Consider the following 12613-nt stretch of genomic DNA (forward strand, 5'->3'; position numbering starts at 1 on the left):
AAGGTATGCGATATATATTGAACTTGAGAAAGGAAAATCTCATAGAAAGGCATGTCCCCAATCAGAAAGACCAACACGTGCTCAAGTGTCTGAGAATGCACTTGTACACGGATTCCTACAGTCGTCAATGAACCACAGTCCTGTCCTGTAACGGGCCAGCAATCAAATAGAAATGGCCCTATTTGGGGTGGCACTTCCAAACACTTAGCTTGAAAACCTCAAAAACATCCCGATGCATCCGACACAAACTTTGGGGCTCCAGTAATAATTGAAGATGAACCTTTGAGCCACAATAGCCATGGAGCCCGGATGAGCAGGGCTCGAACATCGGCTTTTTGCTAGTCACTACTATGAAGTTGTTGTCATCCTTGTGCATACCCGCTATTTCGAGCCCGGGTATGATATCATCATCCATGGTAAGCAGTTGTCATAAACAGCGGCCAACCCCTCCCTGTCAACCCCTCCTCCATCTACACAGCATCCCGCATATATACTCTTCATTGCGTCCGCTGACTACGTACATTGAAGAAGCCAATTTTCTATATCTGTTCGGCCGTATCGAAAAAGTACCTTCGAACGAATCGTCCAAAATAAAACGGAAATGACCCTCGCACCTAGATTTGCTGGCCAGCAGCTCGCCGCCGGAGGCTTCGTGGGCACTAAGCACACGCTGGAAATTTGTTAGTTGGCATCCCATCTCCCCTTCCTCAGTCCAATTCATATATATTATTGCGTAGGGCACATAGACTACAGAAACCACATGATAAACATGGCACAATGGCACAATGGCAAGCTAATATTTTCCATCAGACTTGGACTACGTTTGTCCCGTAAGACCTCTTACTTTTCCCCCCTGTCATCAAATCATTCCGTGGATAATAGTTAACTAATATATATAATCCAGTTCTCCGCCAAATTATTCCACACCTTCTACCCACTAATAACCGCGTTCTTCAACAACCCCAACTCCGCATCCTCCAAACACCTCCAGGTAATATTCCGCCAGCAAATCCAGCCCTGGCACCCTTCCTCAACCCTCACACACGAAGCGGGATTAGCCGTCCTCAAGCTTGCTCCGGAGAAATTCTGGCCTTTCAGCGCTGCGCTATTCGCCAAGCAGAAGGAGTTCTTCGATGTGAGTGTCGTCAATGAGAAGAGGAACGACACGTATGTGCGCCTGGCAAAGATCGGGGCCGAAGTCGGTGTTGATGAGGGGGCGATGTTGAAGTTGCTGAAAATTAGCGATCAGCCGGATAAGGATGGGAATCTGAATATCGGGAATGGGGTTACGACTGATATGAAGCTGATGGTCAAGGTGTGTTTTAACCCCCTTCTGTCTCTTTGTAGAGATCAATCCATTTGGCGGTGGATGTTAACTTGATATACTCAAAAGGCCGCGCGGGTGGTTGGAACGCATGTTACCCCTACAGTGTTCTTTGATGTAAGTTTTTTTTTGCGCGGTTTGTTTATAGAACCGTTGTTGGAAGTTGATGTTTGGAGTTGATTGCGGTTTCGGTAAAAATGAACTCTTCATGCTGACCAGAGGATATTTCTTTTCTTAAAAAGGGAGTCGAGGAGAGATCCATTAGTAGCAGCTTTACACGCGAACAATGGGAGGAATGGCTTCAGAAGAATGTCGTTTGATTATTATCGGTCCGTTGAGTGATTTTAGGAACATCAGAATCAAGGAACGCAAAGACGATGCCTGGAAATTCTGACGATTAAACATGGGAAGGACAACTATTTGTGCAAAGGAGAGACTATGGATTGATGCATACGTGTAGCACCTAATGAGAATGTGAGAGGGATGTGTTGGAACGGGCTCACGTGGATTTTTTTTCTCTTTCCGTAACATAAAAACAAAGATGGAAGTGAAATAAAATATCTATATGGGAATAAAAAAACAGCAAGGAGAGTCAAACAAACAAATCAAGTGATTTAAGGAATTTCGGAATATATTGCCTTAATTCCCAAAGTCAATTTTGAAGCCTAATCCGAAAAGTATGAATGGATCACTTGAGATCTACATTGCTCTTCGGAGACCTGGCTTGATGATCGTGGACAAATGCAAGAACGCCCCAAGCATATATCGTTAGTTGTTTTTTTGTGTTCCTTTTGGAGAGAAGAGAGAGTCCAGGTTAACTAATTCGTGGGCGGTTGGTAATTAATTGGTCGCCTGTATCATACCAACCCAGTCAGTTATGTGAGACAGAAAACTAGAGCGATGTCCATCGGGTGGTGAAACGAATGGAACACAACAACTAACTTGAAAAGCAGAATGTGGGGCTCTGGTTCGTGGACTTCATAATGTTCCCAACCCAAGCTCTAAATGAGGAAGAGACATGGCCTTGTCAGCTTGTTCCACGATGGCTATAACATCTATAATATGTACCAGACAGGATCGAAATACCTGCGTGATGCCCAGGCCCCTCCACTCCTCCTCCCACAGCAACTTCAGTGTCCCCTTCGATGTATCGAAATAGTCGGTAGGTATCTTTTTAAGCATATTTTTGGGCAGCTGGACATGGCGATATTCGAACTCGCTGTCTGAATATCTATACAGATGGAGTTAGACGAAAAGGGGTTTCCAAATACTTTTTTCTTGGTTTGCTCTTGGCTTCGATGGATTCGTTTCTTGTACAACCCCCAGAAGTGTAGACTCAGATACGCGCACATACCTGGCGGAATAATGTATGGCTTCGATAAACTCCTCCAATTCCTGCCTCTCCGGCTCCAGAAGTAGCCGGGGTTTCTTATTCCTTCGGGAGTAGTCGATGTTCATGGTTTCAGAGTGTAGAGGTTTTCTTTTTTGCACGGAAAGAAAAGGAAAGAAAGAAAGAAAGAAAGAAAGAAAGAAAGAAAAAGAAAGAGAGAAACGATAGAGATAAATCCCAAACAAGTTATCTAGGTAATCTGTAAATAGCCTTCTCGCGCGTCAAGATTGTGGTCGTCAAGGACAAATCCAGACGCGGGGTATAGTGGCCACTGGGGGAGATGATTGTTGACCGAGACACGATGGATGATCACACAAGAAACTTATTGTAGATGAGGAAGAACGATATCCGACGAAGATGTCCGTGGCTCTAGCAGAAAAGACAGAGGGCGTGTGGAATGCAGATGAAGGCCTGCGGCACCAAACGAAGAGGGGAAGCGCAAAGTTGCGAAGTTGCACCTTTTTCCGTTGGAAGGTGCGGGGTTTGCTTTGTTTCGAACCTCGCAAGCAGAGGCCAAAGGAGTCCAGTAGCAGCAGCAGTAGCAGAACAGGAGAAATGGTGCGTAGGGAAAGGTTGGAGTTGGGGTTGGCAATCTGTAGCAATGAGGGACGAACACCAAAAGTCTGTACTTGGTATTTATTGTACGGTTTAGGCATGCTGTTTACTGCCTAGATACAGAGATATTACGTAAATTACGGTGCAAAACAATGAGACAGCACCCCTGCATGCCGTACCGTATCGTACCGGCCTGTTCTGGCCTCTGTGGCTGTCCGGTCTCCCGTAGCGAACATCGAGATACACTCGTAATCGGCGCGCTCCAGCATCATCGTGAGTTCGAACGCCGCCGGTTGCGCTGAGAGATCCAGCTCCGCCAATTTTGATCTGACCCGTGGCCTGCTCTCTTGTCTTCGTTGGCTGTACGAGCACTCCTACTACTTGCCATTCTTATGTCCGACTCCTCTTTCCCATCCCCTCGCCACACCACTGCGAACCTTTCTGCTCTGTTTCTCGGAGCCCGCACCACACCTATTCCCGGGCAGCCTCCACAAGCATGACAACAAAACGACGGGGAGCCGTCGCAGGGTCTCCAGAGGGACCAACAAAGGGCCAGAAACGGCGCAGGACCTCAGTAAGTCTGTCGCTCTGTTTTTCTAGCATTGATTTTTCAAAGTTGGAATGGATTGTTTTAGAGGCAGGAGGGCACAAGTGCGATCTGTTGCCCGACTCCCCGCTAGAGACCCCACCTACCGCTCAACTCATGTTATGTCGTTGTTTTGCCTAAGTATATGGACTAACGACTGATGCGACTAGACTTTTGTCCCCGAAACCGACGAAACTCCAGAGAAAACCACAGAAGCCGGCCTAGAATTACTCGCGCAAATCAAACAAGCTACTGATAAACAGTAGGTGTTTGGAGCTCCGGCGGAGCCTTTCCCGATTGACTAGCATGGAGAGGCTGACTTGTAAACTTTTTGAAATTCTGCGACAGTGGACAACTTGTTGCAACTGAATTTCTTCATCTTCCTAACCGGGTGAGCTTCGATGTCCTCTCCATTCATTATGATTTTTTTTTTTTTTTTTTGAAAAAAAAAGAAAAAAAAATCCGACTAACCCCCGTCCTTTCGACAGAAAGAGAACCCTCATTATTACCAAGCAATTCGGCTTCCTATTGCCTTAGATATAGTGGAGGTAAGGTTAAATTTTCTATGAGCAATTTTGCGATATCTTTCACGTCGAACAATCATTGCGCAGGTTGGTCACTGATGCATATATCTTGCGATATCTAGAGCAAACTGAGGAAGCACCAATACCCTTGTTTGACTCCTGTGGAAAGCGACCTCCGCAGAATGGTCAGCAATGCCAAATACTACAATGATAAGGGTTCAATGATTTTCTCGAACGCAGAGCGCATACGGAAACTAGTCGCAAATAAAATGCCCACGATAAACCCAGCATATAACGATCCGAATTACGCACCATTCGCTACTCCTATACCTGAAGAGGATGGAGATGATGAAGAAAATCCCCAGTCCCCTGAAGTCGGCAATGTGGAGGATGCTGGCGGCGAAGAAGAAAAGAAATCCACAACCGAGACGCCTGCCCTGGATCAGGAGGACGAGGCAAATGATAACGAAATATTCAACTTTGAGGGGGAAACCTTCGAAAGTGCCCAGGAAAAAATAATCGCGGGAATGATGCGACTGAAAGATTCAGAGTGAGTCCACTTTGTGGTTATGCGCGGCTAAGCTTCTGCCTAGTTTGAGCGAGTACTGATACCCTTTCAGCGGCGAAGAAGTCTTTTTCCCTTTCCTCAGTATGCCAGATCGGAATTTGTACAAGGAGTATTATGAAATAATCAAGCACCCCGTGTCCCTAAGAGCGATCCTCAAACTCGTTCGAGGCACAGATGGACGGAAGAATTCTACGAAAGCCACCCCGTTTAAGACGTGGGACGCTTTCAAGGAAGAAGTAAGCTATATCTGGCGCAATGCCAGGGAATTTAATGAAGATGGGAGTGAAATAGTCGCTCTTGCTGGCTCGCTGGAGGTATTTGTCGTCGAAATGCATGACTTTTCTCTTCTGTATTGATTTTGCTGATCGAGATTCTAGGAATATTTCCTTCGACTCCTTGCAGAGGCACGAAAGAAGATTCCTGATCCTCCATCCACCGCGAATGGCGATAGCACTGGTCCTCGTATTAAACTTCGCATGGGAACCACGAAAACTCCAGAGCCAGCACCGCAGAAACTGACTTTGCGACTTTCGGGGAAAATTGCTGGCCATTCGACAGTCATGGAACATGGTCAAGGTGGTGTTTCTATAGATACCGAAGCCCTACGTAGGCAGAAAGAGCACGTTAAGGCAAGTTCAAACGGTCTGGATATGCCAGATCGACCAACACCTCCAAGGAGAAACCTAAGAGATCGATCTGGCTCTGGAACAAGGGCCGCATCTATTCGAAACACGCGCTCTCAGGACCAAGAGCAACAACGACACGTAGCAGGGGCATCACCTGGTCGACCTTCTTCAGCCGTCAAGACTGAAGGCCCAGGGGTATCGACTCCCAATCTCAGAAGTTTGTCTAGTCAAGAATCCATGAATCCGTCCCGCGATGCTTCCGGCTCTGCTGAGCCACCGAAAATAATGGCCCCATTTACGAGCGCCGTTCCCATTCAGCCTAACAACGCACACGAGGTGTTGCAACCAGTCAGTTCCAGTTCACATCCATACCCGTCCCCGGCCCCAACGGCGTTTCCGATGAACATAAGAGCACCACATCTTGGCAAAGGTAAGCATCCACATTAGACGAAAGGATACCCCTTTTAAATAATCAGCAGAGAAAAAAATTTAAATTGAAGCATTGAAATTAGGCCGTTTGATATCCAACGTCAGGTTATTCAGCCATCCAAACCTTGACCTGCGACAATCATTTCTTCTAGACATCCCACCCTCATCAGCACAGCTACAACAGTCAATAACGATCAACCTCCCGGCAAAATCCCACATTCTCTGCGTCTCTCCGACGATTATCCCAAGCTCACTACAACGAACGACGCAGCTCACCGTTACCATCGGCAGCCAACTTCTGTCACCGATGTTGTCACCGTCACGAACCATGGACCCAACAGAACCCTATTATGAGGTCCGACTGGGTGTCGGCGTTACCAAGATTGATATTGAAATGTCCTCTTATGCCACTCGAGGAGGAAGTGGGTTGAAATCATCACCCGGTCAAGATGCCGAATACGAGCGGTTGACGGTCTATGCTAACCTGATGAGAGCGTGAGAGCAAGTGTTAAATTAATCAGGGGATTGTCGTTAGACATCTTCAGACTTTTTTTTCCTGGCACTTCTGGCGAGAACTTGTGTAACAAATTTTGCACATATATTTTATTACTTTCCTTCTCTCTTTCCCCATATTTCCTTTGTTTCCTTCATTCTCTTCGATTTGTTTTGACATAGTTTGGCAGCGATATCCGGCGCGTTGGTGACCTTCGGGTGACTGGGTGGCAGATTTAATCTAGGGTGGGCCAAATTCCAGGCGTTCATGCGTTTTGCCGCTGATATCATTCTTTTATTTCTTTTATTTCTTTTCTCAACGGGGGTATTTCTTTTTCTTGTACTACTAAGGCTCACAAAGTTATCTACAGAATAGCAGCTAGGGAATAGTTTACAACTGATTATACACAGCTAATTGATATTTTATATGGGTTATTTCTGCTGGTTTTGTTCAACCGCAATGGCAACCAAGAGGGGAATCCTCTGACTAAGCATCCATTGCTGGCAATTATCCCAAACAGGCTAGCCTCACTACGACTCGAAAATTCAATTTTCAAAGGCTTTCCTTTTTTTTAAATTGTTTGGCGAAAAAAAAAAAAAAAAATAGAAAAATCAAAAAAGATAAATAATACTCATAAATAAAAAATCATAAACCTCCACAGAATCTTCACTGTTTTGATTTCTTATCTCCATACTCTTCTCCTACCGCTCTCCTCCCTTCGTCGTTCTCCTTCCCTCATTCCTCCTTTGGCATTTCATTGAAATAAATTTAACAAAGAAAGACATATAGCACGTCTTTTCATTATGGCTGAGGAAGTTTATGAGGGTGCCATCGGCATTGATCTTGGTGTGTAATTTTTTTCCGTTCCCGTAACCCCTCCAGCCTGCCTGTTTCGCAGAGCACAACCCGAATCTAAATTATATATGATGGAGGATAAGGCACCATGAATATATTGAATATAATTGCTAATATTACCTTCCTGCATTACAGGTACCACTTACTCTTGTGTTGCCAACTACGAGGGCAGCAATGTTGAAATCAGTATGTGTTTCCCCCACCGCACAAATCTGCAGCACACACACACCATACACACATACACACACACCCATATATATATATATATATATTCCTCCTCCTCTTCCGACAAATTTCACCCTTGGACTTTGACGCATCAGTACGCTAACAATGTCTTTCTTTCCCTCCACACAGTTGCCAATGAGCAGGGTAGCTTTACAACCCCCTCGTTTGTCTCGTTCACCGATGATGAGCGTTTGATCGGTGAGGCGGCTAAGAATCAGGCCGCAATGAACCCCCAAAACACCGTTTTTGATATCAAGTGAGTTCGTTCTCCCTACGAGTAGGGCTCTTTTTGATACGTTTATTTAGCCGAGGGAGTGGCTACTAACTCGGATGGTCTTCTACAGGCGCTTGATTGGACGGAGGTTCGATGACCCGGTTGTCAAGAAGGATGTCGAGTCGTGGCCCTTCAAGGTCATTGAGCAGGGCGGAAACCCTCTTGTCCAGGTCCAGTACTTGGGCGAGACCAAGACTTTCTCTCCTCAGGAGATTTCCTCCATGGTCCTGATGAAGGTGCGTAACTTCTTGCTTGTTTTTATATATATACGACTCTGCATAAGTACTCACTCAGCATTGCGATTGATAACTAACTTGGTTTCCAAATAGATGAAAGAAGTTGCTGAGACCAAACTCGCCAAGAAGGTGTCAAAGGCCGTCGTTACTGTCCCAGCATATTTCAACGACAACCAAAGGCAAGCAACCAAGGACGCCGGTGCTATTGCGGGCTTGAACGTCCTCCGTATCATCAACGAGCCCACCGCTGCTGCTATTGCCTATGGTCTTGGCTCTGGCCGCTCCGACAAGGAGCGCAACGTCCTCATTTACGATCTCGGCGGGGGAACTTTCGACGTTTCCCTTCTAAACATCCAGGGTGGTGTTTTCACCGTCAAGGCTACTGCTGGTGATACTCACTTGGGAGGACAGGACTTTGACACCAACCTCCTGGACCACTGCAAGAAGGAATTTCAACGCAAAACGAAGAAAGATCTCTCTGGTGACCCCAGAGCCCTCCGCCGTCTTCGAACCGCTTGTGAACGTGCGAAGCGTACCCTCTCTAATGCCACCCAAACCACTATCGAGATCGATTCTCTGTTCGACAGCGAGGATTTCAACACTCAAATTACGCGAGCTCGTTTTGAGGATTTGAATGCAAAGGCGTTTGCTGGCACTCTGGAACCCGTCCAGCAAGTCCTCAAGGATGCTAACCTTGACAAGAGCAAAGTTGATGAGATCGTCCTTGTCGGTGGCTCTACCCGTATCCCCCGTATCCAGAAGCTCCTCAGCGACTTCTTCGATGGCAAGAAGCTCGAGAAGGTATGGACTGCATTCACACGCTAAGCCCTGGCCTTTCACTGCCCTTTTAAGTTGCTTGACATCTAACAAACGATACAGAGCATCAACCCTGACGAAGCGGTGGCTTACGGTGCGGCGGTGCAAGCGGGAATCCTCTCCGGCCAGGCCACTTCCAGTGATACTAGCGATCTTCTCCTTCTCGACGTTGTACCCCTGTCCCTCGGTGTTGCGATGGGTTAGTCACGGTTCACCTTCTCTCATATACTCTTTTGAAGAAACAACTACTCATATTTTTATAGAGGGAAATATCTTCGCACCGGTGGTACCCAGAGGTCGCACAGTACCTACAATCTGCAAGAAGTAAGGAGTCTCCTTCGACAATTTCACAACTACAGCCACTAACATATATTCCTTCCATTTCTAGAACCTTTACCACCGTTGTCGATAACCAACAGACGGTTAACTTTCCCGTGTACCAAGGAGAACGCACCAACTGTGAAGATAACACCTCACTGGGGGAGTTTACCTTAGCCCCAATCCCTCCCATGAGGGCCGGAGTTAAGTAACCTATTTCTCCCCTAACCCCTAACCTCTCCTCCACTGCTAACATCCCTATAGAGGCCGCCCTAGAAGTCGTATTCGAGGTTGACGTCAACGGGATCCTAAAGGTCACCGCAACTGAGAAATCCACTGGCCGCAGCGCGAACATCACAATCTCCAATGCCGTCGGCAAGCTCTCCAGCACTGAGATCGAAAACATGATCAACGGTAAGATATAACCGTCTTCCCCTGTTTCTAAATATATATCTATATATATGCACATACCATATAACAATTTAAAATTTACATTCACTGACGTACATATCTACAGACGCTGCCAAGTTCAAGTCCAGCGACGAGGCCTTCAGCAAGCGTTTCGAGTCGCGCCAACAGCTGGAGTCTTACATCTCGCGTGTCGAGGAGATCATCTCCGACCCAACCATGTCGCTGAAGATCAAGCGTGGTAACAAGGACAAGATCGAGTCTGCTCTAAGTGACGCCATGGCCCAGCTAGAGATCGAGGACTCCTCGCCCGAGGATCTCAAGAAGAAGGAACTCGCCCTTAAGCGATTGATCACCAAGGCAATGGCTACCCGATAAACTTTTATTTTTTCTTATGTTCTTATGCTCCGTTTGCCTCTCCTGTTTCCCCACTTTGCTTTTGACAACCAACGTTCCCTGGTGTTTAATAACGTTTTTTTAAATTAAAGAAAATGGGAGAAAGGAATGATAGAAACATTTTCGTATGTTATTTCTGCCTGCGCGTGTGCAAGAAGGGCCCTCTTGGTTTTCTCCGTTCCTGTGTCTGTCAGTGCCCTGTGACGATCTCTTCCTTCCTTTTAATGAGATTCTTTCCTATCTATCTTGATCGAACCGAAGATGCGGCGAATTATTTTCATTTTATTTCTTTACATGCCTGCTGTTCAAGATCTCAGCTCCCCTTTTTGTTTGTTTTAACTGTCGGCTACCCTCAAAATGGGTGTGATGTCATGAACTGGAGGGCTCGTCATGTCCTTTTTTGATGCCCTTTTCTACTCTTTATGCCCATTGACGCACTGCACTTGTTTGTCGCTCTCGTAGTGGTTTCCACAGCTACTAGAAAAAGTTTTGTTATTTTTTTCTTCTCTTTTTCCTTTTCGTTCCTTTTCTTTTCGTTTTCATTTTTATTTTGAACGGCCTGATATTTGCTCCGAATAAGCTTGAAATAAATGAAAGGCATATATTCCTCGTAGTCCTCATAAAAAACTTGGAGGTTGATTTCCCCCCCAGGCTAGTTTCACTGGTAGTTCCAATCCTGTCTATGTGATTGTTACTGTTCAGGTGCCTCAGTTTTCCAAGGGAGCGCACCACAATGTTGATTTATACCCTTCCACGGGTCTAAACGAATTTCTTTCTTTCTTTTTTTTTTTTCGGTTTCGTCGCTACACAGACGCTAGATATGACCGATACTCCTGACATGAAGAAACTCACCGCTCCTGTACGCAGGTTTTTGCGCTGCCATTTATTATTTCAAATTCACGAAAACTTAATCGAGAACGGTGATGCTCGTGCGTCTAATTTGGAGCTTCTACACAAACTGCATAGCGCAGTAGCATTTGCTCAGGTTGGTTTCCAAGCAGACCAGACTGGTGCCAAGCGCCACCCGGGATGTGGGGCCGATTCGGCATGCCGATGCTGAAGCTACTGCGGAGCACGGTCGGTTGGTGTGGAGTCAGTCATCCTCGGGTTTCCGACTTGGGGCGGGTACCGTGCAGCCTACCTAGCTCAGTTGTGAAACACAGACTGTGGTCAGGAAATCAACAGTCAATTATCCGGTATCAATCAAGAGAATGGTCTGAGCAACAACTAGGGATTGAAAGATTCAAGTTAAACTGCGATGAATGACTTATCCCGATGTACAGTACAGTACGTCAGTAATAATATCCAGCCAGAGGGGAGAAGGAGGATCGATGGCCAGGCGTTAATCTGTAAGGTCTATGAATGGCAGAGGATTTCGACACAGGTTGAGTAACGTGCCGATTTCATCAAGAACGATGATGATACTAGTATCGGTCATTTCGCTGAGACAAACCCTCAAGCGCCCCCAGGTCTTAATTAACTTCAATCTTCCTCAAAGAAGCGGCTGCTACTCTAAGACATGCATACGTCTCGAACACAACTAAATACCATTCGACTCACGAATGCCACCCTCTTTTCCGTCAATGAATGTCATCGTGTCCCTCACCGGCTCGATATCTGTGTTGCAGGTTTCAAATGCAAAAATGAACCGTCTTCCACTCCCACCCTGCGACTCGTCGATCTTGCGAAGATGAGAATACGTCCGACTCGGCATCATGAACCCCTTATTTTCGCATCTCTGACATCCTGGATCACCTGGCACAGCACCAATGGTTGGAATGAATGATTTTGAGCGAATCTTGGTAAGAATTCTGGGGTCTCTACGAATCGTGCAATATTTTAACTTTCGCAAAAGGATATGTTACACTGAATAATCGTTTGATACAGCTCTGATCTCGTTCAACAATTAGAGTAATTATCAGGCTTTTTATGTCCATGGTTCAGCTACTAAATCTACTATTGCTATACATACAAAGTTGAAGATATTTTGATACTCTTCATCATGATGATCAATTGTGGGGTGGAATCTTGCCTGTTAAATGGGCCGCGTTTTTATGGTGGATCTGGTGAAGTTTTCAATCTTGCCAGGAGATTTAGTGACTTTCGAACCGGAGTCTAAGACACCAGACAGTTTCAACGTGGTGGAAATTATTCATTGACAAGGTGACCAAGTCACCAAGGTGGAGGTGAGCATGAGAGTGTCACTGTCATATTCGCATCCCCGGATGAGCGCAACGATGATGTACTTTGTCCTGGCATTTATTTTTCTTTGAAATGAGTTGCAGGATTGATTATACGACATAAACAAGTTGAATATTGCGATGAAAATAACTATCAGCGGAGGGAGTCCCTTCCACGCGATCTTTCTACCCATGTTGCTTCAGGGACCTCAACCAAGTCGCCTCTCCTTTTATCCCTAAGGACTCCTCTTTCTACCGACTTTTCCGTGAAAGCTTGCCGAATGCAGGCTAACTATATATATGTTTCCCGATTATGCAGTTGCAAACCGAAACGCTATCCACTAACTAATCCCTGCTTATGACTCAACTTTAGTTGAGATGCACGTCGTCATACCATGATTCAACGAAAA

At 45.9% G+C, this 12613-nt stretch overlaps 6 protein-coding genes across 6 annotated transcripts; 4 read left to right on the forward strand and 2 right to left on the reverse strand.

The window, feature by feature from the left end:
• Window positions 1-468: 468 nt before the first annotated feature.
• HCBG_04778 (uncharacterized protein) lies at window positions 469-1954 on the forward strand (the record flags this gene model as incomplete). Its single annotated transcript, XM_045431827.1, has 5 exons — window positions 469-680; window positions 811-830; window positions 905-1315; window positions 1394-1441; window positions 1567-1954. 5 exons carry the CDS (start codon window positions 602-604, stop codon window positions 1642-1644), a joined length of 636 nt encoding a protein of 211 aa, XP_045287039.1.
• Window positions 1623-2782, reverse strand: HCBG_04779 (cyclin-dependent protein kinase regulatory subunit; the record flags this gene model as incomplete). The annotated part of the gene is made up of 4 exons (XM_045431828.1): window positions 1623-2176; window positions 2267-2325; window positions 2411-2555; window positions 2679-2782. 4 exons carry the CDS (start codon window positions 2780-2782, stop codon window positions 2143-2145), a joined length of 342 nt encoding a protein of 113 aa, XP_045287040.1.
• A 983-nt stretch (window positions 2783-3765) lies between these two features.
• HCBG_04780 (uncharacterized protein) lies at window positions 3766-6501 on the forward strand (the record flags this gene model as incomplete). The annotated part of the gene is made up of 8 exons (XM_045431829.1): window positions 3766-3843; window positions 4026-4117; window positions 4204-4246; window positions 4344-4403; window positions 4502-4929; window positions 5000-5261; window positions 5325-6003; window positions 6074-6501. The coding sequence occupies 8 exons, from the start codon at window positions 3766-3768 to the stop codon at window positions 6499-6501; spliced, it is 2070 nt and encodes a 689-aa protein (XP_045287041.1).
• Window positions 6502-7298: 797 nt separating this feature from the next.
• HCBG_04781 (heat shock protein SSB1) lies at window positions 7299-10005 on the forward strand (the record flags this gene model as incomplete). Its single annotated transcript, XM_045431830.1, has 10 exons — window positions 7299-7341; window positions 7486-7536; window positions 7705-7831; window positions 7920-8085; window positions 8179-8886; window positions 8965-9100; window positions 9165-9225; window positions 9290-9422; window positions 9486-9633; window positions 9737-10005. The coding sequence occupies 10 exons, from the start codon at window positions 7299-7301 to the stop codon at window positions 10003-10005; spliced, it is 1842 nt and encodes a 613-aa protein (XP_045287042.1).
• An 838-nt stretch (window positions 10006-10843) lies between these two features.
• Window positions 10844-11289, forward strand: HCBG_04782 (uncharacterized protein; the record flags this gene model as incomplete). The annotated part of the gene is made up of 2 exons (XM_045431831.1): window positions 10844-10882; window positions 10990-11289. The coding sequence occupies 2 exons, from the start codon at window positions 10844-10846 to the stop codon at window positions 11287-11289; spliced, it is 339 nt and encodes a 112-aa protein (XP_045287043.1).
• Window positions 11290-11563: 274 nt separating this feature from the next.
• HCBG_04783 (uncharacterized protein) lies at window positions 11564-12027 on the reverse strand (the record flags this gene model as incomplete). The annotated part of the gene is made up of 2 exons (XM_045431832.1): window positions 11564-11843; window positions 11996-12027. The coding sequence occupies 2 exons, from the start codon at window positions 12025-12027 to the stop codon at window positions 11564-11566; spliced, it is 312 nt and encodes a 103-aa protein (XP_045287044.1).
• Between the last annotated feature and the right edge of the window lie 586 nt (window positions 12028-12613).

The sequence above is a fragment of the Histoplasma capsulatum genome (assembly GCF_000150115.1).
Source record: "Histoplasma capsulatum G186AR genomic scaffold supercont2.6, whole genome shotgun sequence".
Taxonomy (NCBI): domain Eukaryota; kingdom Fungi; phylum Ascomycota; class Eurotiomycetes; order Onygenales; family Ajellomycetaceae; genus Histoplasma; species Histoplasma capsulatum.